Consider the following 23,860-nt stretch of genomic DNA (forward strand, 5'->3'; position numbering starts at 1 on the left):
CCGCCCCATCTCCATCCCTATCCCCGAGCTCGGGCTCAGGCTCCGGCTTGAGCTCGTAATTGAAACGAGCTTTATGAGCTCAAGCCCGAGCCTTTACTGTGCCAAGCAAGCCCGAACTCGAGCCCAATACAGAACTCGGTACCGAGTCTGAGCCCGAGCCCGTGATTCTATGAAACGAGCCGAGCCCGAGCCTCCTAGGCTCCGGCTCAGCTCGGCTCGTTAACAAGCCTACCTACAAGTGCGAGCGAATAAAGTATGCCATAGATTCCGTCGCTAGCATTGGTATATTCTTGACACAAATATTCACTATCACAGTGATCGAGAATAAAAAAAAACACTTTGCCTTTGGTTGAGTATTATATTTTTTATTTTTTGATTATTTCTATCATTTTTATATATAATTCTTTCAATTAAATATTAACTTCTATAATTTTTTTCAATTACTTTTTCCATCATCATGTTATATTAAGTTTTAATATACCTATCTATTTAATATTTATTAAATATCACAATTTTTTCGATTGTTTTTTTATATAAAAGTAACATTTAAAGTGTAACCTTGCATTTAGTATCACTACAATCAAAGATAATAGAAAATCAGAAAAAAAAAAACCCCTCATCTTTGGATTAGTATTGCGATTGTTTCCATTATTTCTTTGATTATCCTATTATTTTATTCAAATATTAAATATTAACTTTTATGAACATGCAATTCCTTCGATTATTCATTTTTTTCTATAATGGTAGCATTTGAATTGCAACCTCACTTTTGGTGCCATAGTGCTTGAAGGTTGCAGAAAATTGAAGAAAAAAGAAATCACCTCCATGTTAGTACATTTCAAATTATTCCTTCAATTATTTCTATTATTTTAACTTCGTCCTGAAATTTTTATTTCAAAAAATAAATCTTATTTATTTCTTTCTGCAATTCCTTCGATTATTCATTGTTTCTTATAATGATATAGTTTGAATTATAGTAGTATTAACTTGGAAGCAACTCAGGACTAAAACTTGTTTGTTACAAGTAGGAGCAGCTCTTGCCATAGGTACTATATAAACAATCAATTTTTTAATAAAGGTTCATGTTATCTTTATAAATTTGAATTTTATATCTATAGTTGCCACAGAAGTAAAATAATGCATATGTATTTATTTTTTTATCATGTTTATAAAAAGAACATATTATTATTATTATTAAAGATTTGTGCACAAAGATTTATTTAAAATTTAAATTTGCATATATAAATATTTATAAATATTCATTAAATTTATTAGTAATATTTATTAATATTATCAGTATTAGTAATATTTATTTAATATAGAAGTTAAATATACAATTAATATAAAACTTATTAATTAATATATAATTTATCTAGATTAATATTAATATTTACTTAATATAACAAATATATTATATCAATTAAAGAAAGTCATTCTCTTTTACAGCTTATTACCTAGTTGATCAACTAACAAGAGGTTATAACTATATTATTTTTCTACTTCTTTATTTAAATCTTATCCACATTACTAATTTTTTTTCTCTATTTTTTCTTAAGTTGAAACAATCACAAGATAAGTGCTCCAACTAAAATGAAAACAATTGCCCAAGTTTTTTTTTAAAAAATAAAAATATTTTGCATAAAATAAAAAAAAGGATCAAATGTCTTCATATATGTACATATTTTTTCCATCCTTCTACAAATATTGACCTGTTATGTTTAACGATTTCTCTTTTTATTATTGCTAATCTTTTTGTTAGTGAGACGATGATAATAAAATTATCAATAATTATAAAATATATTTTACTTATAATATATCTTTATTTTATATTTTAGATTTCTATTACTTCTCTACCATTATCAAATTATGTTCTGTTTTCATCCTCTTTCCTCGTATCATTTTTGTACCTATTTATACCACTGTAAATTAATATCTTTGATATAACCCTTTTTTTTCCATTAAAACCCATATCGATCCAAATAGTGCATAAACAGTTTTTCGCCTTGGCTACAACTATTTGAGGTAACTTATTCAGTTGCAAAACTAACTTGACGAGCGCAAGCCTATATTCATGTTTTATCTCATGTTAGCCAAGTAAAAATTTACAACAAAATCTCATCTCACTTTTGTGAAAAATCTTATTAAAATAATTTTTATTCTAATAAAAAACGTGGGCCGGATCGTGGGTCGGATACGCATCCCTCTGCTTTACGGCTCCCTTTGTGGCGTCACCATCCTTCCCCTCCGGGTGGTTCTATATACACCCCCCCTATTGCTAAGGACACCCCCCAAAAACCAAAAAGAAAATACCCAAACTAACCTTTAGTGTAATTACCATATTGCCCTTGAAATTTTCTCATACACCCCCCTTCCTCCTCCTCCGTTTCGTTTTGAAAAGAAAAAAAAAAACACCCCTCAAACCCCCCTTAAACCCCTCGATCCATTTACATCGTTTAGGCGATCTTTGAAGGAGATTTAAGCCCCATTCGAAGCATGGACAAGCAACTAGTGATTTGGGATGAAGAATCGGCCGCAAAGGTACGTGTTCCACCTTGTTTCGAAATTTTTTTTTTTCACGGTTCGTGCTCCGTTCGGCACTGGATCGCCGAACAAAAGGCTTCTGTTCGGCTGAACAGTGCCGAACAGAAGCCTTCTGTTCGGTAGAACAGTGCCGAACAGAAGCCTTCTGTTCGGCAACCCTCAACCGAACAGATCTGTTCGGCTGCACAGTGCCGAACAGAAGGCTTCTGTCCGGCACTGTTCAGCCGAACAGAAGCCTTTTGTTCGGCGATCCAGTGCCGAACGGAGCACGAACCGTGAAAAAAAAAAATTTCGGAAGAAGCCGGCGAGGTGGTTCCGGGAGAAGCCGGCGAGGTGGTCGGAGATCGGGAGAATGCCGGCGACGAGAGGGAGAAGGAGGAACGGGGGGGTTTTGGGCGTTGGCGAGGTGTTTTGGAGGGGAAGAGCGGGGTGGGGGGGGGGGTTTGGGGGGTGTAGAGAGCAATTTAGGTGAGGGGGTGGGGAGGGTGGGGGGTAATTTAGGAATTTTTTATTTTTTAGGGGTGTCCTTAGCAAATGGGGGGGGTGTAGAGAGTATTTAATTTTTTTTTAATTTTTGGGGGGTGTCCTGAGCAATAGGGGGGGTGTATATAGAACCACCCTTCCCCTCCTCTCTCTGCTCTCCTTCGTTGCACACAAAGGCCCTGGCACAGTTTAAATTTACGAAAACGTCCCCCAGCCGGCTTCTAGATCTCTCTTCCACTCCTTCGACAACCGCCATTACCAACGCGTCGCCGCCTGGAAACGTAAGCAAACGAGAGAGAGACTCCAAATGTCCGATACGTTCCGGCACGAGTGCTGAGGAGGAGAGGGAACCGGGGAAACGAGGTGGGGAAACGGGAATGGTGGGGAAGAAGGGTGTCCCTGATTGGCTCAATAGCCCGCTCTGGTCCTCCCATCCCTCCGACGCCCGATACGCCACCAAAACCCCCTCCCCCGATCCGCCACCTCGACCTCCGCCGCCGCCCTCCGATCCTTCTCCTCCTCCTCCGCCGCCGCCGCCGCTCCCCGAAGCGACCAGAGAGGAACCGAGCCTGTCGAGGGTTCCGCCGGAGGAGGACTCCCTCCAGTCCCAGCTTCTGACGGAGTTCAAGCTCACGGTTAGGGTTTCTATGCTTTTATTGCTCCGAATTTGGTTTTATCTTGTTTGGATTGTGCTTGGTGATTTGTTTGTGTTGATTAGTTGTCGAAGAAGGTAATAAATCTTGGGGAATTGAGAAGATTGACGTGCCAGGGTATTCCTGATGGCGCTGGAATCCGTCCAACAGTATGGAAGGTCTTTAATCCATTCCCGTTTCCCTTTGTTTTTCTTTTCCTTCTATTTGGTTTTGATTGTATCTTAGGGTCGCTCTGAGTTAATTATGCTTGAAAGCATGAATGTTAAGGGTTCCCACCCTTGTAGTCTATTCAATTCAAGCATTTGGTCAATATTCTCATTCATTTTGACAACTAGAATCTGCTGTGTTATGCTGCTAATTTTTAAATAATGTAATTTGATTCTCAAGGATGTTTTGAATTATGAAAATTCAGCTTTGTTTATACTTATTTTTTTCCTAATTCCGAATTCCTTCATGAGGCTGATGTAGATGATAGGGATGAGGCTTGATAGATATGGAATGGTAATTAAAAATCATAAGAATCTGTAGCACTGTGTACTTCTTAAACGAATGCATTGCCAATTTACCATGCAGGTACTGCAAAAGGAAATAGGTGTTACCGTGCATGGTCAAAAGATTGGTGTTAGTTAGGCCAATAGCAAAGATCAATCATTTAGTTGGGGGTGGCGGCCAGTTTACATGACAAAAGTTTGGAAATAATTTAAATGATAAGTTAAAAAAAAATATATGAAGAATAAGTGATATAAAACTATTGCTATTGTTGCTGGAAATTGGATCTGGGGGCGGCCGTCGGCTGAGGAGGAGGAGCTCCGGCGCGAGAATGGCAAGTGGCGGTCCGTCGGCGGGCGGCGTCCTCCGGAAGACCTGCAAAATGCCGGTGGCCGGGGTTTCCGGCACCGGCCCTCCGATGCTTAAGTAAGAGGGGGGCTTAATTTTAGAGAAGGAGATGGACTGTATCTAGAAGTCCGACGCCCTTCCCTTTTTAGAGGGAGAAGCTCCCCTTTTATAGGGGGAGTGCCAGGGTTACCTGTGATGTGACTGGACGAATTAATGGGTTACCGTCACGATTCGACGTGGGCGTGGAAGTAATGAGTTGCCGTGGATGGCCCGTTTCCATCATGGGAGGAGATGGCGTGTAGCCAGAGCTTGCTTGTGGCGCGCAGTGCAGTACATTCTTGGGAATGGTGAGACGTTGACAGTCGTAGTAGGGTATGGTCCCTGGTTGATATGTCGTGGCGTGGCGTGGCCGGCAAGTAAAGCATGGTGAGGTGAGGCTGCTGCAGGGCATGGCCGCAGCATGTGGACGACGAGGTCGGCCTTCTGAGGTCAGCTCGGCCTTCTGAGCTTGGCAGCCTTCTGAGCTCGGCTCGGCCCTCTGAGCTCGGCTCGGCCTGCATGAGCTCGGTCTGCTGAGCTCGGCAGCCTGGATGAGCTCGGCAGCCTTCTGAGCTCGGCAGCCTTCTGAGCTAGGCTCGGCCTTCTGAGCTCGGTCTTTTGAGCTCGGCAGCTTTCTGAGCTCAGCAGCCTTCTGGGCTCGGCTTGCATGAGCTCGGCTCGGCCTGCATGAGCTCGGCAGCCTTCTGAGCTCGGCAGCCTTCTGTGCTCGACAGCCTTCTGAGCTCGGCTTGCATGAGCTCGGCTCGGCCTTCTGAGCTCGGCTCGGCCTGCATGAGCTCGGTCTTCTGAGCTCGGTAGCCTGAATAAGCTCGGCAGCCTTCTGATTTGGGTGCTTTAATTTGTGGGTGGTCCATTTTTTTCCCAACACTATCCCCCGACTTCCAAGTTCGAGCTGCTTTTTGGCTCGAGCGAAGGAAGTAGTCCAGTCGTCGATCATCCTATAATATAGCCAAATGTCTATGGAGATGTACGTGCCAAGTAGGGTGTACCTCTCATGCAGTTGGATCTAAGTGCTTCAGGTCGACTCAGTGGCCTTCTTTAGCTTGTGGTCGACTCAGCAGAGAGATGTAGATATCCGGAGACGACGGACCTTGTCCGTTGGCGACCGTGCGCTCCCACTCAGATCGGGGCGACGTTGGAGATGTAGATATCCGGAGACGACGGACCTTGTCCGTTGGCGACCGTGCGCCCCCACTCAGATCGGGGCGACGTTGGAGATGTAGATTTTTGCAGGTCAGCTTTTGCCTTCTCCGACCTGGGAATATATTGAATATTGAAATTATTTAAAGCCGAAGTGACGTCTCGTACCTTTTGGAGGCATTTTGATGGCTTTCGAGCTCCAAAGTCCCTCAGGACTTGGCTCAGCATTGGCCTTCTGAGCTCGATTTTTTGGGGGAGGCATTCTGCGCTCAGGCTTCTGAGCTCGGGCTTCGGAGCTCGGCAGCCTCCAGAGCTCGGCGGCCTTCTGAGCTCGGCATTCTGTGCTCGGCCTTTTGGTCTCGGCCTGCATGAGCTCGGCCTGGATGAGACTGCTGCAGGTCGTGGCTGCAGCATGTGGATGACGAGCTCGGCCTTCTGAGCTCGGCTCGGCCTACATGAGCTCGGCCTTCTGAGCTCAGCTCGGCCTGTATGAGCTCGGCGGGGGCTTCGGTGATGGCGACGCTTTGAAGGAGAGCAACGTCGCGGGCGCCCTCCTGAGGACTTACACCGGTGAGGAGGGAGTATATGCTGGTTTCTTACTTGCTGCCAGAAGACAGAAGACTTGGAAGGACAATGGGATTTAATGGGGCTGTACTCTTTGTCACAGAGGCTTACAATCCCATTTTAAAGCTCCATAACTCTCCTTCTCCAGACCTCAGCTTTTATTTCTCTTTCCCTCCAACTCGTTGACGTGAGACTTGGGCTACTACTTCTTACTGGTTGCCCCCACATACGTCGTTGCAGCGGGAGCCATGCCTGATTCGAGATAGCTCGGGAAAAAGTTTCTTCCTCTGCTTAACATGAACCCGTGGAGGCGGCACAGGAGGGGCCTCCACTTGTTGCAGACTTTGGACTGCAATGGTTAGCGCTTGGACTTGCTGCACTAGCGCGTCGAAGTGCTCGGGTTGGACTTGTGGAACTTGATCTACCGGAGATCTTGGTGGTGAATTCTGGACTGAGCGTTCGAGGCTTGGAGCATGATGCCGAGAGGCATTAAAGACTCCTATGCTCCTTAGTTTCATGGCTGCAACTCGGGCCCTTCCTCTAGCGCCAACTGTTGCTGGAAATTGGACCCGGAGGCGGCCGTTGGCTGAAGAGGAAGAGCTCCGGCGCGAGAATGGCAGGTGGCGGTCCGTCGGCGGGCGGCGTCCTCCGGGAGACCTGCAAAATGCCGGTGGCCGGGGTTTCCGGCGCCGACCCTCCGATGCTTAAGTCAAAGGGGGGCTTAATTTTGGAGAAGGAGATGGACTGTATTTAGAAGTCCGACGCCCTTCCCTTTTTAGAGGGAGAAGCTCCCCTTTTATAGGGAGAGTGTCAGGGTTACCTGTAATGTGACTGGACGAATTAATGGGTTACCGTCACGATTCGACGTGGGCGTGGAAGTAATGAGTTGCCGTGGATGGCCCGTTTCCATCATGGGAGGAGATGGCGTGTAGCCAGAGCTTGCTTGTGGCGCGCAGTGCAGTACATTCTTCGGAATGGTGAGACGTTGACGGCCGTAGCAGGGTATGGTCCCTGGTTGATAGTCGTGGCGTGGCCGGCAAGTAAAGCATGGTAACGTGAGGCTGCTGCAGGGCATGGCCGCAGCATGTGGACGACGAGGTCGGCCTTCTGAGGTCAGCTCGGCCTTCTGAGCTTGGCAGCCTTCTGAGCTCGGCTCGGCCTTCTGAGCTCGGCTCTTCTGAGGTCAGCTCGGCCTTCTGAGCTTGGCAGCCTTCTGAGCTCGGCTCGGCCTTCTGAGCTCGGCTCAGCCTGCATGAGCTCGGTCTTCTGAGCTCGGCAGCCTGGATAAGCTCGGCAGTCTTCTGAGCTCGGCAGCCTTCTGTGCTTGACAGCCTTCTGGGCTTAGCAGCCTTCTGAGCTCGGCTTGCATGAGCTCGGCTCGGCCTTCTGAGCTCGGCTCGGCCTGCATGAGCTCGGTCTTCTGAGCTCGGCAGCCTGGATGAGCTCGGCAACCTTCTGTGCTTGGCAGCCTTCTGGGCTCGGCTTGCATGAGCTCGGTCTTCTGAGCTCGGCAGCCTGGATGAGCTCGGCAGCCTTTTGAGCTCGGCTTGCATGAGCTCGGCTCGGCCTTCTGAGCTCGGCTCGGCTTGCATGAGCTCGGTCTTCTGAGCTCGGCAGCCTTCTGATTTGGGTGCTTTAATTTGTGGGTGGTCCATTTTTCCCCCCAACAGCTATGTTGGTCTACTTATTCACTTGAAAACAAGCATGGGGGTGGCAAGATTATCAAAGAATAAAAACACCACGGCAACCAAAAGCGGCACGTGCCTTGTTAATTGTAATCCTCAAGCAACCTTGAGTCTTGAATGATTCGTGAGTTAATCATGAAATCATGAATCTTTGTATAATTCTTGATTGGTACAATTACTGGAAAATCATTTGGCCAATCAAAAGATCATGAATACTTCTTATTTTAATTGTATGAAAGTGTTGTTACTATATCTTTATGCATGAGGGCACCTGTTAAGTACATGTTGAGATTTTGATGCCTCTTTAAGTCAGTTTCATATTTAACTCCATATTTGTTATGAAATCAAGATTTATAGTTAAATTTGGGATCTTATGTTTTGGCTTTAACATAACATTTAGGGCTTGTTTAGATATTTGGGCCAAAATTACCCAAGGATTGAAAAAATGTAAGAAGAAAATGATGCTATAGGAGAAAAAGAAAAAACCTAACCTTGTTTTTTTTTTTTTTTTTGTACTGCTGTTTGGCTGATTGTAGCAAAATACATAAGAATTTCTTTTTTAAATGGTTAAGGAATACACCTAAAGAAAGTTTATAATATTGAATATCTGAATCCATGTATAACAACATTGTTGCAATCTAGTGTGTCAAGGCTGCCAAACAAGAGAATAGCATCCAATCTTCTTTGTTGCAGAAGGAAAGCAATGAAGATGAGAAAAAAATTATTTTCATTTTAACAAAACTCAAGCACCTCTTCTAATTACCGAACCCATACTGTAAAACATGATTGTAGTGTCCCAATTCCCAAATATAAGAGAAATAAACACCCCAAAAGAAAACAAACCTAATAAAAGCGTCATGGCAGATCCATCTGCATGTTAATAACCCAGGCATATCTTCTTCATCTTCCTTTTATAATCTTGTTTCTTCTTTGCCATCCTTCTTCAACTCATCTTGATTCCAACCTTTGTGGTGGGTGGGTTTTTTTTTTTTTGGTGGGGAGATGGGGTGCAGGGACCGAGTGTTGGACTTCACTCACAACGCATGGGTTAGAAAAAAACCCAAAACAAGTGGATTTTCTTTCCCTATAGAATCTCTTTCTTTTCCTGATTTTTTTGAACCTCTTATAATCTTATCCAAATAGCAACCTTGAAGGATTGTATTCCCATAAGGGTTAGGATTTCCATCGAAATGCTTTAATCCCATAGAAAACCATGGGATTTGATTGCATCCAGACAGGCCCTTCTATCCACTTGCTTAGCGCCCAGCCACCAATGTGACCCTTGTATATCTACTTGCCACTTAACATGTGCCCAAACAGCATGTTTAGATCTCAGTCAGTCATAATATGCATTATCTTTAGAACGGCTTGGATGTTTGGTTGAGGCAGATTGGAGTATTACTATATTAGGCATCACATGGGTGGATTACAACACCAAATATCATCTTCTTTATTGGTGTGAAACCATTGCACTTAGAACTTTCAAGCATCATTATCTTTTACTATATTTCCAACCTTTCATCATCTCTAGAGTTGCTTATCAGATCGACATACTTGAATTTGTTAGAATTTTTTTGAATGGTCTTATTATTGTATGATTTGTAGGAGAAATTTGTTAGTTTACTAGTTACATACGATAAGCGGGTTTTAAATATTGGTACAAGTGTTTCTTTAATGTCATTTGTTTATTCTTTTGCCCCTATGTTATTAATAAATTTACAGTCGTTTTCTATACATATAAAATTTAAGTTACTTTTTATTCATTTGTAATACAAGCCATCTGAGCATTTGCCTATGCACCTATCTGCTACTTAAGCATTTTGGGGTCCCTTGGCTGCTCCCATACTGCACCACCTTTTTTAGTTATGAGATTCTGACTTAAACATTAGACATAAAAAGAAAACATAAGCAAAATAGTAGCACTAATTTACCTTTAAAGTGCTGCTGTAGTGACATGGCAATTTTGGGAGTCCTGAGTAAAGATAAAATCCATATGCCTTTGTTTTTGAACTTTTCTCCTCATTGAAAATTAATTTAATTTTTTTTGGTAGCGAGCAGCTCCTCTTGGGGTATTTGCCCCATGATCGGACACTATGGGCACATGAATTGGATAAGAAACGTTCTCAATACAATGCTTTCAAAGATGAGCTTCTGTTAAATCCTGTAAGTTCTCTAGAGTGTTTTCATTACCAGTGGTTATTTTTCATCTAGCATTTTGAATGGTAATCATTAATGTAAAATATGGCATTCAAGCCAATGTGCATGTATTTACACAGTAAGTGAAGGATATCCAACTATAGAAGAACATGTAACATATATACATTTAATATGGTTGTTTATGTGCTTGTTTTTTACCATTCCATTCAATGGCCTCTGAAAGCTTTCGTTGCTAGTCAGTCAGAAATCACACGAAGATTGGAGGAATCAGCTGGTTCCAAAACTGAAGAGTTTAATTGCAAAGGAAGTGGCTTGCTCCAGAGGTCAGAAATTACTGATGGGGAACATCCTCTGAGCCTTGGGAAGACCAGCATTTGGAATCAATACTTCCAGGTACTGCTTTGAGATTGAATGTAACTTGTGATCTGTATATAACTGTGCTCCATTTTATTAGAATACCATTACGTTATAAACCAAACAAGTAAAACAAATTGTTCTTTTCATGCGTTAACAGAGTATTGTGATTTGTGACATGTTTTTGTGTAATCTAATTCAATTTTTCCATGTGTCGCATTAACTTCATAATACACATTTCTTTTCCTCATTTTGTTCTCAGCTTTCTGAACAGATAATCAGGCTCTACTAGGAAATAAAGTATATGCTGTCATCTAACTTAAAGATCTCATGCCTCCTAACTTTTACCTGACAGCATTTTCTGAAAAACCAGTTTTCTAGTTTCAAGCAAGTCAAAGAATTATTATCATGAAAACAGCAATCCAATTTGTCTATGCAGCACCAACATGTTTAGCATGGTGACTTTGCTAGTAAGTACCATTGCACATCATGCTGTAGACCCATCAGTTTTCTGTTTAGTAAGAATCATGGACTGAAAATCAAGGGAGTGAATTGGATATTGTAACAAGGTTTGGGAATGTGAAAAGGGGTGGCTTTAGTAAGAAAGTCTATAACAGAACAGTAGAACACTAAACGGATCTGAGAAAAAAATACTAAATATATATATATAATGTGTATATATATATATATATATATATGTATATATATATCATCACATCATCACATTTACCAAAATCTTTGATAAAAAAAACTGGATGGATGCCTCCATCTGAAGTCTATCATCAGGGCTATTTCTAGCTTGAAGTCACATATAGTACTAAATATTGGGGCATTAGACACGGAACAGGGATCTTTCTAAAAGTTGTATGTTGTTTACAGTTATCTAGGTGTCTTTTCATTCAAGTGCTGACACATTGCCAAATCGATTAACAATGTTTATCTGCTCAGGACACAGAGATCATAGAACAGATTGATCGGGATGTAAAGCGTACACATCCAGACATGCTGTTTTTCTCTGGGGACTCTTCCTTTGCAAAGTCAAATCAGGTGAGCTTTTTCTCTCTTTGTATCATGTGCATTCCATTTTTGATATATCAGCTGCACTGGGCTGATTGTATTCTTTGTCATGTTTTCAGGAGGCTTTGAGGCGCATACTTACTGTCTTTGCGAAACTAAATCCTGGTATAAGATATGTGCAAGGGATGAATGAAGTTCTAGCACCACTCTTCTATGTACTCAGGAATGATCCAGATGAGAATAATGCTGTAAGGAATCTAATATTGGTACCAATTTGTTTAAAGTGCCTTTACTTCTTTTGTTTTTTCTAGAAATTGTGTTTACATACCACCTCGTACTGAGCGTATGGTATCGCACCAATACCGAATCTAGACTTGGTATGGAGGGCATACTGAGTTCCAGTATGCTGAACTGACCCCTATACTGGGCATACCAACATTTTATCCGCATGGTACATGGGGTTCAATACCGGGATTGCAAACCTTGATCATGATAGATGAATTTTAAGAGGGTTTTCTTTACTGTGGTTTGGTGCTTGTTTCTGATATTTTAATATGCATGTAACATTATTAAATTGCATGAGGTTTATTTTGTTTTTCACACCACATTACTTTTTAAGAAAGAAACTTTGAGGATTTAATAGTTTCTGCTGAAGTTGAAGCCTACAGAACTGACTGTTTAAACTTCTGTAATTAATCTAGAAAGCATCCCACTCCTTTCTACTTCAAAATTTGCTGGATTTTACCTTCCTTCTGTTGAGGGCTGCTTGTGTATATCAAGTAAAAAGAAGGAAGATTAAGTTATTTGGAATGAAGAAAGGAAACAGAGATCGTACAGAATAGGCAGATGAGACTTCTATAGTCTGAGTAAGCTACAAGATAGAAGCTTTAGGTGGATCTTAGTTATGTATTAAGACTCCCATTGGGCATGAATATGACTAGCAATAGAAGCAAGGCGTTAGGATAGTTTAGTTGTATTGAATATATATGTTATTTTGTTATTTTAGATTGATATTTTGTGCTACTCTAGGATGGGTACATTTTTATGCCTTCTAAGTTATAGGGTAATATTTTTCTAAATGGGGGTCCCATTCAGGGCCGGCCCGAGCCGGCGACCGCCTCGGCCCAAAGGAAGGGCTCCGGGAGGCAAAGAGAAGATAACCACAGAAGGAAGGAGAAGGCAAAAAGGCACTGACTTGCGATAAAAAAAAGAGAGGAGAGGAGATAAAGAGATTGAGATTGAGAGAGAGAGAGAGATTGAGAGGGGGGGAGGTTCCCTGCCCTGTTTTCTGTGTCTAACCATAGACCAAAAGGAAGCAAAGGCCCCATATAAAACAGGAACAGGAGCTGGCTACGAGTCTTCCCCCTTGATGGAAGGGAGGTGGAGAGTTTCCAGGCCTACGAGTCTTCTTTTTAATTTTCTCCTCTCTGTTTCTTCTCCCCTCTTGGGTGGTAGAGAGAGAAAAGGAGGGAGAGGGGGCGGTTGAATGGCTGCTGTGCTGTGATGTTGCAGTTGCTGCTTGGGTACTCGAACGGGAGAGATGGTAGGATGGGACTTTTATTAATTAGATGGAGTGAATTTCCTATAATGCCCCTACTTTCTCTTATAGAGAGGTCCCTTTCTGGACAAATTCTTTCCTTTACCTTGACCATGAAATGCCATGGGATAACCTTTTCCTATTCGGCTCTTGCTTGATATGGTAAACAGTATTGCCAAGCATTATCTCAGTTATTTAATCAGTTTCATGGCCCTTCTTTTAGAGTAATTACTTTTTCGTGCTTCCATTTAAGAATTATATTAAACTGTAGAAGTTTTTTGTCTATTTTTGTTAGATTCATGCATCTTTGTTGAAATAGTGTACTTGATAGCTATCTATTTCCATATCATTTTTTTTAAGTATTTTGTACTTATTAAATATATTTTTATTATTTAATAAAAAAAGGCCTCACTCACTGAATTCGTCTTAGGCCTCTAAACGTATTGGGCCGCCCCTGGTCCCATTTAGTGGATGAACTATTTATTTGCTTACTTCAGTTGGTCCTACTATATGGGTTTCTTTAAGTTCAAGAATATGAGGGAAGTGGAAAAGAGTCTAAACATGTAAGTGGCTACACTAGGGAGTTACATATGGATGTCTTCCATTGTACTTTTCTTTTCTTTTCTTAAGTGGCTACACTAGGGAGTTACATGTGGATGTCTTCCATTGTACTTTTCTTTTTTTGTCTATTTTTGTTAGATTCATGCATCTTTGTTGAAATAGTGTACTTGATAGCTATCTATTTCCATATCATTTTTTTTAAGTATTTTGTACTTATTAAATATATTTTTATTATTTAAAAAAAAAAGGCCTCACTCACTGAATTCGCCTTAGGCCTCTAAACGTATTGGGCCGCCCCTGGTCCCATTTAGTGGATGAACTATTTATTTGCTTACTTCAATTGGTCCTACTATATGGGTTTCTTTTAAGTTCAAGAATATGAGGGAAGTGGAAAAGAGTCTAAACATGTAAGTGGCTACACTAGGGAGTTACATGTGGATGTCTTCCATTGTACTTTTCTTTTCTTTTCTTGTTAGATAACAATTTTCAGATACTTTCGTATCTATTTCATGATGCCATATTGCTGGCTAGGCTTTTTTTAAGACTATTGATGACATATTGCTCCCAGTTGTTGCTGTAATTTTATAGATTTTTTTCTTCATTTGTTCTCATCAATCATAGAACTGCACTTCTCCTTTATCTATATGATTTAAGGTTAATATTCTTTCTATTGTTTCAAACCAGCAAGCTGAAAGTATATTGACTTTATTCTATATTACTAGTCTTATCCTTGTCTTCAATCTTTAACCTAAACTAGTTTCTTTTGAGCCTAAACCTGAAATTATATGTGATACTTTGTATCTTAAGAATATAACTATACTTGGGCACTGGGCCGGGCCACCCACGGCCCGACACGAAGCGGGCTGTGCCTGGCACGGCCCGCTAGCTACAGTACCGGGCCGTGTCTGGCACGGCCCATTCAAGGGGGCTATGCTGGGTCACAGGTTTCTGGCCCGCGGGCCGAGCCCGGCACGGCCCGCTTCGGGCCTGGGCCGGCACGGCCCGCTCTTGGCCCGCGGGCCAAGCACGGCACGGCCCGCGGGCCAGCCCGGCACGGCCCATAAGGGCCTGGGCCGGGCTGGCCCGCGGGCCTGGCCCGGTCCGGGCCTGGGCCGGGCCAGGCACGGCCCGTCTCCATAAAAATTAATGCTTCATAAATTTTTTTAATAAATTAATAAATATTGAAAACTAAGGATTTATTAATATAAAGCCACCTTAATGGTGGGGGGTTTGGCATAGACCCCTACCAGTTTATTAATTTAAATCAAAATGGTACATGAAGGGAGGTTTGGACCTTGGTCTGACCTCCAGAATACAATAAGAAAGGAGAAAAAATAGAGATGACTCACTTTAACAATTAAAAAAATAAAAATGTACAATTATAAAAAATTAAGAAATCTTACTAATCATCAGTGAATCAGTATTCACTCTTCAGTAGTGTTTGTATCATCATCATCAGAGGATGTTGTATTATGTCCACCTTTATCTTGAAGTCTTGCCTCAGCATCCAACCAATCTTTGAAGCAGAGAAGCATCTCAACCGTTTCGTCCGTCATCCTACTTCTCTTTTCGTCAAGAACACGCCGACCTGCACTAAAAGCGGATTCCGATGCTACCGTGGACATCGGCACAGCTAAAATATCGCGTGCAATTGCAGACATAACAGGATATTGATTTTTAACACTCTTCCACCAAGATAATACATCTAGATTCTCTATTTGATTTTCATCATATGCAGAATGAAGATCATTTCGTAAATAAAATTCTAGTTCACTACTTAAAGATGAAGAAGATGAAGATAAACTTGAAGCATGTGTGTGTTTTCTCTGTGCAGTGAATGAAAAAATAGATGACGAACGAGAACTACTAGAAGAAGAAATAGAGCTTTGTACGGAAAATCTAGATCCACGAATTTTTTCATCATATATAGCATAAATATCATAAAGAAGTTGTTTTACCTCATTTTTAGCAGGTTCAGGATCTTTAATCATATTTTCACAGTATGCATCAAGTAAAATTAGCACGCCATTCAATTTAACTCTTGGATCAAATACAGCAGCTAAGTTATGCATAGGACATATCTTGTCCCAATACTCATTCCATTTAGATTCCATTTGGTCAATAATAGGCATTAAAACATTATCATATCTATGTTCTACAAATTTTTGACTAATTATATATGCTTGCTGTAAAAATGAACATGAAGTTGGATAATAAATACCAGAAAGAACATTGGTAGCATTATAAAAACTAAGCAAAAAATCTTCCAAAATTTTTTCTTTATTCCAATCAGTTTCAGTCAATATAAAGCCTAATCCACGATCATTAATATATGCACTTAATAAGTTTTTATATGGGTATGCATCATGTATCATGCTATATGTTGAGTTCCAACGAGTAATTACATCAAGTTTAAATTTTTTAAAACATTTACCATGATTTATACATAGTTCCTTAAATTCTTGAAGTCTTGATCTTGAAGCATGAATAAAAGAAACTGCATTTCTAATTTTTGAAATCACATCTTGAATCATGCCCATGCCAGCTTGAACAGAAAGATTTAAGATATGACATGCACATCTAATATGCAATAAATTTTCATCTAACATGGGATGCAATGAGTCTTTTAATAATGTAACAGCAGAATTATTATTAGATGCATTATCAAAAGTAATAGACATAATTTTATCATTAATATTATATGAACATGCAGTTTGATAAATGACATTTGAAATTTGTTGCCCAGAATGTGGAAAATCAAAAGCACGAAAAGCAAGAATACGTTTATTTAATTGCCAATCATTATCAATATAATGAGCAGTAATGGCAATAAAACAATTACTACCTACAGATGCTGACCAAATATCAGAAGTTAATGAATTTTTTACATTTAAAGTAGAAAGTGTTTCAATTAAACTTTGTCTCATTGCTAAAAAGTTAGTCATAGCTACTCTTCTAAATGTACGTCTACTAGTTCTTTTGTAAGCAGGTTGTAGGTTTAATTGAACATATTCTTCAAAATTAAAAAATTCACATAAACTAAAAGGTAATTCATCCTTAACTATCCATTTTACAAGTGCTTTTCTTTGATTTTCTTGATTATATGCAAAATTACCTACAAGTAATCCCCCTTGTATATTAAGGGTACTTTGAGTTTGAGCATGAGAATCATGCATCATATGACTCTCTTGATGTCTTTTTAAATGCCCTGTTCCCCCACTACTACTACAACTATAAAGTTTGGCACATTTTTTACATTTAGCTTTCCAGACTCCATCAACCATAACTCTATCAAATTCATTCCATACAGCACTAGTCCTCTTACGAGAAGAGGTTTGATCTTCACTCGGTTCACTAGTTCTAAAGGAACTAGGAACATGGGGTTGGGGATTAGTTTCTTCTCCCTCAGAAACAGGAGGAATGCCAAAATGACTTTCCTCAAAAGATGACATATCTAAATTGATGAATTCAAAAAATAAAAACTAACCACAAGGAGGAATTGAGTAGAGGGTCGGAGGGCAGAGGCAGAGCCGAGATTCTGAGCTTCCTCTTGTGCTCTCAACAGGAGTGACCTCTTCTCAACAGGAACCTCCTCTTGTGTAGCACTTGAACACTTGCTAAATGCAAACTAAAAATTAAATTGCTAGAAGAGCACTTTAGAAGAGAGAAATAATAGTAGTAGAGAAGGAGAGAATAGTTGGTTTGGTGTGGTGAGAATGAGGAAGGAAAGGGCTATTTATAGAAGCCCAAAATTTTTTTTTCCAAAATACCCCTCAATTTAGCCGTTTTTGGACTGTTGGGAGGGGCATTTTTGGAAATTTCCTAAAATAGCCGTTGGAAACGGCTATTTTTCTCCCCCCCTCTCCAGACGGGCCGTGCCAGGCACGGCCCGCAACGGGTCCAAACGGGCCAGGCACGGCCCGTTTAGCCCTCTGGCCCGGTGGGCGGGCAGGCCCGGCACAGCCCGATGCCCAAGTCTAAATATAACCAATTTAGACCTACCCAAGCAAGATTCGCCGTCTCGGTACTGGAATTTGTACCGGTGCCACACTAGCACAGCATCAGCATGGTACGGTATGGAATTTTTTTTTGCGTACCAAGTTTCGGTATGCCACCCGTACCGGATACCGGTACCGGACCGATACGGTATGCCCTGTACCACCCAGTTCGGGCTAGTACAGCGTACCTTGTACCCAAGTCTTTGCTTTATGAATTCTAGAGCTAAACTTGTATCTTTAACCATGGCCAATAGAAGCAGAAAAATCTTGTGCAGACATGCATTTCAATGAGATACTGTTAAAAAACTGAAGCATCAAGCTGATAGAAGCGGAAAAATATCTTAAGAATCTAACGAAATCAGACCTTCCCAAGTTGTTTCTTTTATCAATTCTAGTATAGAGCTAAACTTGGGACTTTCACCTGGTCAATGGAAGAAGAAAAATCTTTTGTGGGCATGAAATGTGATGAGATGCTTGTAAAAATAAAGAACCAATGGAGTTTGAGCAACTAAATCAATTGCTTGAGCAAACAAGTCACTTCTTTAGATGTAAGGATCTTACAGGATCCTCCTCTTTTGGTTGACCAGATTTTCAAAGAGCATTTGGAAGAGAAGGTAAAAAATGAGAAGATCAATGAGAGCACAAGAATCTTAATAAACTTGCTTGCTATTGTTAGTTGTGATATGACAGCTTGGATGTGGATAATTGAATGCACGCTAATACAACCTATATGCTTGTTTGGTGTGGACTGATCAATGTATTTATCTTCAGTATATTCAACAACTCAAAATTTCCTATGGACCCATTGCATCCTTCAACTTGATGACAAAATAGTTCGCAATTATTGCTAATATCAATAAACTAGAAACCTCTATGGCAAAAGAAGTTGAAGGACAAGGTTCCACAAAAGAAACTAAAGGAGAGCCAAAAGATGCATTCTAAGATCTCCTAGAGGTTTTAAAACTAGTTCCGAGGGTGGTACCAATTTTCCACGGAACGGTATATATGTGTCCATCTCCTACCAGCTCACAATACATGTTGTGTACTGGTCTGTCCTGAGGCAAATGTTTGAGTGAATATGATGAGGCTCATGTATTTTCTTCCTCAAGCAAATTGTTTTTAGGTGTGCATTTGAGCCATTGAATAATCAAATAAGGGATGAGAAGGTTGGGATAATGGGTTCTTAACCTTAGCCGCCTCCCACACCCCAAGACCCACATATTCTCTCTCCCTCCCACTCAATTCCTCTTCTTTCTGTTGCACCTCCTCGACACCTCCTCCCATCTCAGCTCCTCCTGCAGGCAATCCTCCTTGGCTCTACCAATGGCTTCATGGGATCCTCCCTCCACTGACCCTCACCTCCTCGCTTTCCCTCTCAGCTCTTATTGTCGCTCTCTATCTCTCCTCTCTCTCTCCCTCTCCCCTTGTCCTCATGCAACTGTTGCCTTCCCCTGCTCAACTTGGAGGTGGGAGGCGATGGCAGAGTGGTCCTAACCACGAATTGCTATGCTAGAGTTGTTGCTCCACCACCTACAACACTACACTATTGTTGCTTCCTTCTCTAATATCGTCTTGTCGCCTCTTTTGACACCACCACACCCTTATTTCATGTGTTTCGGCATCCCGATACCTATGCTGGTTCCAGTTTCATATCGATATGGTTGAAGCAGTACGATACTGATGCTACTGTTCCGTTCTTATGATATTTGGATCTTGCACCCACTTCTATGTTCAGAATGGATAGAATCAAGATTTGTTGTATTGGTCAGCACTGTGTCATACCAGACGTACCATATCGTACTGATACCAAACTAGTACACAGTCTCGTACCGTATCAACATTTGGTATGCCTCGTTGTCTCGTACTATACCGTGTACTGCACTGTAATAGAATAGTATTGCTACGGAGCTCAATACCGAGATGGCGGACCTTAGATAGGACAATCAAATTAGGGACATGGTCTTGCTATGATTAACAAATTGAAGGTGTTTATGAAGGAATATTCACAGCTGAAAGAGTCATAGCCTTGACAATGCAGCAGTGATTGATTATTTTCTTATTTTTTGCAATAGAAAAACATCATGATGAAATAAGTTAAAAGATGGGATCATAGGGGGTGAAGCCAAAAGAGAACCAGAATTTAATTTGTTTTATGTTAATCGTTGCTTCAAAAAAGTTGCACAGTAAACCTATTACATTAAGGCATGTATCAAATATGGAGGAAGACTTAATCAATATGAAGAAGCCACGTTAATATGTAGAAACAATCCCTGAAATAAGGCAGCAGAAAGAATTTGTAATCAAGCAATGATGACTCCATCCATTTCTATATCGCCAAACCTATCCTTCATTCAGTGATCATAATGTGTTCCTATGTTTTACAATGTAGCTCATGTACGCATGTTGAAAGGGCATGTTCTGCGCATCCGGTGTCAATCTGGAGCACATGATACTGATTGAGTTATGGTCAATTGAAAGTGCTTGAGGCTGCCAAATCTGATTCGGGTATGGGAAAAATCCACATAAAGGATCCAAACCATGATTTAGAAGGGGAAAATGCTCTACTATTTATCACTGAAACTCAAGGGGAATGACTAACATATAAAAACCATGTAATTTATAATTTTCTTACGACTAACTGTCAATATTGCTAATATATTCACATATGAACCATTTAAACAATACCCAAACAAATTATCTTATTAACCACGGAAGTTGCTATCTTTTGGTAATCCAACTGGAACTTCAAGTCTTACTTAAATACTTTAATGTGATGCAAACTTGTATCCTAATTTTGTAGCTGGACGCTAAATTAACTCTTAGGAATATTGTTGATGAATTGTAATAGTTCTTTTTTCAAACATTTTGGGCTTAAATTTACATTCAAAGAAATTGTTGCCTGGGAAAAATAATTCTTTCTGAATTTCTTTGGTGATACCAATTTAGCCATGCTTGGTTTGCCTTGACTTTTGAAACATACGTAGTTGAGATGTGAGACTGAGATGATGTTGGTCTCTCAAGAAGGTCCCTCATAAGGATTATTTTTCACCCATCTAAAGAAATTGTAAGCAATATACATCGCTCCCCATATGCACGAATGTAATTGTAAATTTCTGAAGGGACACAACATTAAATTTATACACTGAAATATGAATTTGGAAGAATTTGGTTTATACAACTCCACATTATTATTTTTACTACCCATTTGTTTCGCTAACTAGCTTTACTATTTTGTCACATGTGCAGGTCTATGCAGAAGCAGACACATTCTTTTGTTTTGTTGAGTTATTGAGTGGGTTCAGAGATAATTTTTGCAAGCAGCTTGACAATAGTGTTGTTGGTATACGTTCTACAATTGCCAAATTATCACAGCTTCTAAAAAGACATGATGAAGAGCTTTGGCGTCATTTAGAGGTTACGACAAAAGTAAGACTTTTTGAAAAGACTTGAATATTTTTCCATGTTTGTATTTTCCACCTTGTACCTTTTTCTTTTTAGTGTTTTACAGAAACTTTTTTTGAATCATGTATGTATTCCTTGATTAGCATCTGTAATGATTATTCTAGCAGTGCAAGCTGTGTCTTGCATTTTCTATTTGAAATGATGAGTTCTTACTAACAGGAGTGGTGGAGTTTTGTGAGCATGAGGAACTGTCTTCAGTTTACATATCAAAAAATGATTATAAATAAAAGATGTCCTGTCAGTTGGCTTTCTGCTTGTGGTACTAATTTCACTATTTTTTTAATGAAAAGCTTAAATAGTATTAGTAAGCTGAAGATCAACAAAGCTGATTGTGTCTTATTTAAAGAGAAACTTGTAAGGTATAGCTTCACTCTTGTGGCTTTTTTAGTTTGTGCGGAGGATCAACAACAGTTTGTGTGGAGGATCAACAGTTTTAGTAAGTTTAAGACATAGCTTAATTTCATATGTCCAGTGACCAGGAACTTTCTTCACTATATCAAGAAATTGGGGGTGGGGTTCCCGCATGGGGAAGTACTTGAGTGGCTTTGGTTTTGAACATAATTTTTTTTTCCTGATTTGACTTGAGTACATGATGTCATTTTTATGTGGAGAAGTGTTTGATTTCTTCTTTTTATAAGACCCTTTCTGAAGCTGTTATATTGATATGGATCTATTAATCTTTGTGACTCATGTCAATTTCGTTGGTTGCCATCTCTTCCCTGCTTGCTAAAGAGACTTCAGTTGTGATTGTGTTAATCGATTTTGATAGAAAGGGGCTTGATCTGTCTACTGTGATATAAGGGGTGTATAAAACCATCAAGGAATGAATCTTGCATGTAATTAGCAAGCTGATTCTCTAGTAGGGAGGGTATTCCAGTAAGAATATAGCTATTTATGGTGGCCATATGCATAGTTTGTCAGTCAGGTCTTCGGTCTCTAACAAATGTGTATCTTAGTGCTGCACACCTTTAGGAGGCCCCTATTGCTTGGTCTATCCTCTTTCTCTCCTTTATCATTTCTTGCATCTCATGTCAAGTCCGTGTTATTCGGCTTTAAAATTGTTTGGCCCATGATGATGGTAGATAGTTTTATCTTGAAGAGGAAATGTAAATATTAGTTCTGGAGAATAACAATTTAGGTGTAGGATGAAAATGACTGAAAGTTATCTAGAAGAGACTGTTGAGGAGGAATTTCAAATAGTCCTGATCTAAATCTTACAGCTTTATCTCACGGACAAAGTACAAACAATGATCCAGAACAAATGTTTATGGCTCGTTCAACTTATATTCTATAGAATAGAGTTTGCTTTAGACATTTTTCCTAGATCCTAATTGAACCTGTGAAGCCTTATGCTTCATTAAAACCTGTTTGGAAGATGGGTTTAAAGTGCTTTCCCAGTATCTGAAAGATGGAGATTGCATTTGTTAAATAATGAGTTGTGGTTGAAATTTTAGCTTACTGATATTGGAGCTGTGTAATGGCAGTTAAATTTTAGTTGTGCAGCTTACTGATAACTTAGACATTTGCAGCTTTATATGTCCATAATCAAGAATGTGAGCTTTTAATTTTAATTATCAGATCTCTATCATTATCATTTTGTCATTATTATCCTACATTTCCTATTTTTCATAGTTTCTTGTCTGCATATCGCAGGTAAATCCACAGTTCTATGCATTTAGATGGATCACGCTACTATTGACTCAAGAGTTCAGTTTCACAGACTGCCTTCTCATCTGGGACACTCTATTAGGGGATCCAGAAGGCCTGCAGGTTTACTACTTTGGATGCTTGGCTCTATTTCTGCTATCAATATGTTTGATCTTTTTACAAGACCTCTAAATGAGGTCGAAAATTAAGAATATCACATTTTTGTGCAGGAAACCTTACTACGAATATGCTGTGCCATGCTGATACTTGTTCGAAGACGGCTTTTGGCAGGTGATTTTACAGCCAATCTCAAGCTATTGCAAAATTACCCGACCACGAACATCAGTCACCTCCTACATGTTGCTAACAAGTTGCGAGGACCAATGGCTAGCTAACTTTCCATTTTCCATTCTGGCTTTTGTGTATTCATGCATGAATCGTGTAAATTTGCTGGCCATGTAAATGCTTGTTCAGATAATCATTAACATCCAAAGAGTAGCACCTTAGTGTTATGGGCTTTTAGATGCCCCTAGGTAGATGGTCACCTTCTTGGCTCTCATTTCTAGTGCTTAAAGCTCTCAGGATGGGCAATTTGATTTTGCTGATCATACCTGGTTTGCTATGGACCTACAAATTGCATTTGCATCAGCTTTAATTCATTATGTTGGTCTGAAACATTTAGTACTGTTGAACAGAAAAAGATATTTACTTAGTCCATGTGTGATTGATCAGTCTTACTGTTGTACATTCCTTCAAAATGGAGGCAGACATTTGCTGGCAGGTAACGTCGGGTGTTCGGTGAGATATGATGGAAAAATTATAGATTCTGAAACTTCTCAAAACGGTTTTGGAATGTTTATAATGCCAGTGTAGACAGTTGGAAACAATACATAACAAGCTAAGGTCACGTACAGTTGTGCTACTGCTAAATATTCATATCCATTTTCACGACTATACTTCTATTGTGACTTTTTCCAGGTCATGCCCTATCAATTGTGTTGAATAAGATACATGGAGCATGCTGGGTGCTAGAAATTCCAATCTTCTGTAATCCGTGATCAATTAATTCTGCTTTAAAGGAGCTTCTTGAGTGGTTCGTCCGAAGTATTACGTGGGCTGTCGTGTGATTTGAGTAATGCCATTCGGACAATCAAAATTGCACAA

At 40.2% G+C, this 23,860-nt stretch overlaps 1 protein-coding gene across 2 annotated transcripts; it reads left to right on the top strand.

The window, feature by feature from the left end:
* The first annotated feature begins 3,182 nt into the window (after positions 1-3,182).
* Positions 3,183-23,408, top strand: LOC103720328 (uncharacterized). Of its 2 annotated transcripts, none has more exons than XM_008809972.6 (9): positions 3,183-3,659; positions 3,743-3,835; positions 10,022-10,126; positions 10,361-10,513; positions 11,423-11,521; positions 11,611-11,739; positions 20,834-21,013; positions 22,703-22,819; positions 22,927-23,408. In XM_008809972.6, exons 1-9 carry the CDS (start codon positions 3,402-3,404, stop codon positions 23,089-23,091), a joined length of 1,299 nt encoding a protein of 432 aa, XP_008808194.1. In that variant the 5' UTR covers positions 3,183-3,401; the 3' UTR covers positions 23,092-23,408. The 2 variants fall into 2 exon arrangements, with proteins under 2 accessions (XP_008808194.1, XP_008808195.1); XM_008809973.6 differs by having other exon boundaries at positions 3,186-3,659; positions 22,907-23,408.
* The last annotated feature ends 452 nt before the right edge of the window (positions 23,409-23,860 follow it).

The sequence above is a fragment of the Phoenix dactylifera genome, chromosome 13 (assembly GCF_051530095.1).
Source record: "Phoenix dactylifera cultivar Ajwa chromosome 13, Ajwa_hap1_PhDact_Kaust_v1.1, whole genome shotgun sequence".
Lineage (NCBI taxonomy): Eukaryota > Viridiplantae > Streptophyta > Magnoliopsida > Arecales > Arecaceae > Phoenix > Phoenix dactylifera.

Coding starts and splice junctions, on each gene's coding strand:
- LOC103720328 (XM_008809972.6), top strand. CDS start 3,402: ATGGTGGGGAAGAAGGGTGTCCCTGATTGGCTCAATAGCCCGCTCTGG. Junction 3,660..3,742: donor TGACGGAGTTCAAGCTCACG/GTTAGGGTTTCT, acceptor TGTGTTGATTAG/TTGTCGAAGAAGGTAATAAA. Junction 3,836..10,021: donor TCCGTCCAACAGTATGGAAG/GTCTTTAATCCA, acceptor GGTAGCGAGCAG/CTCCTCTTGGGGTATTTGCC.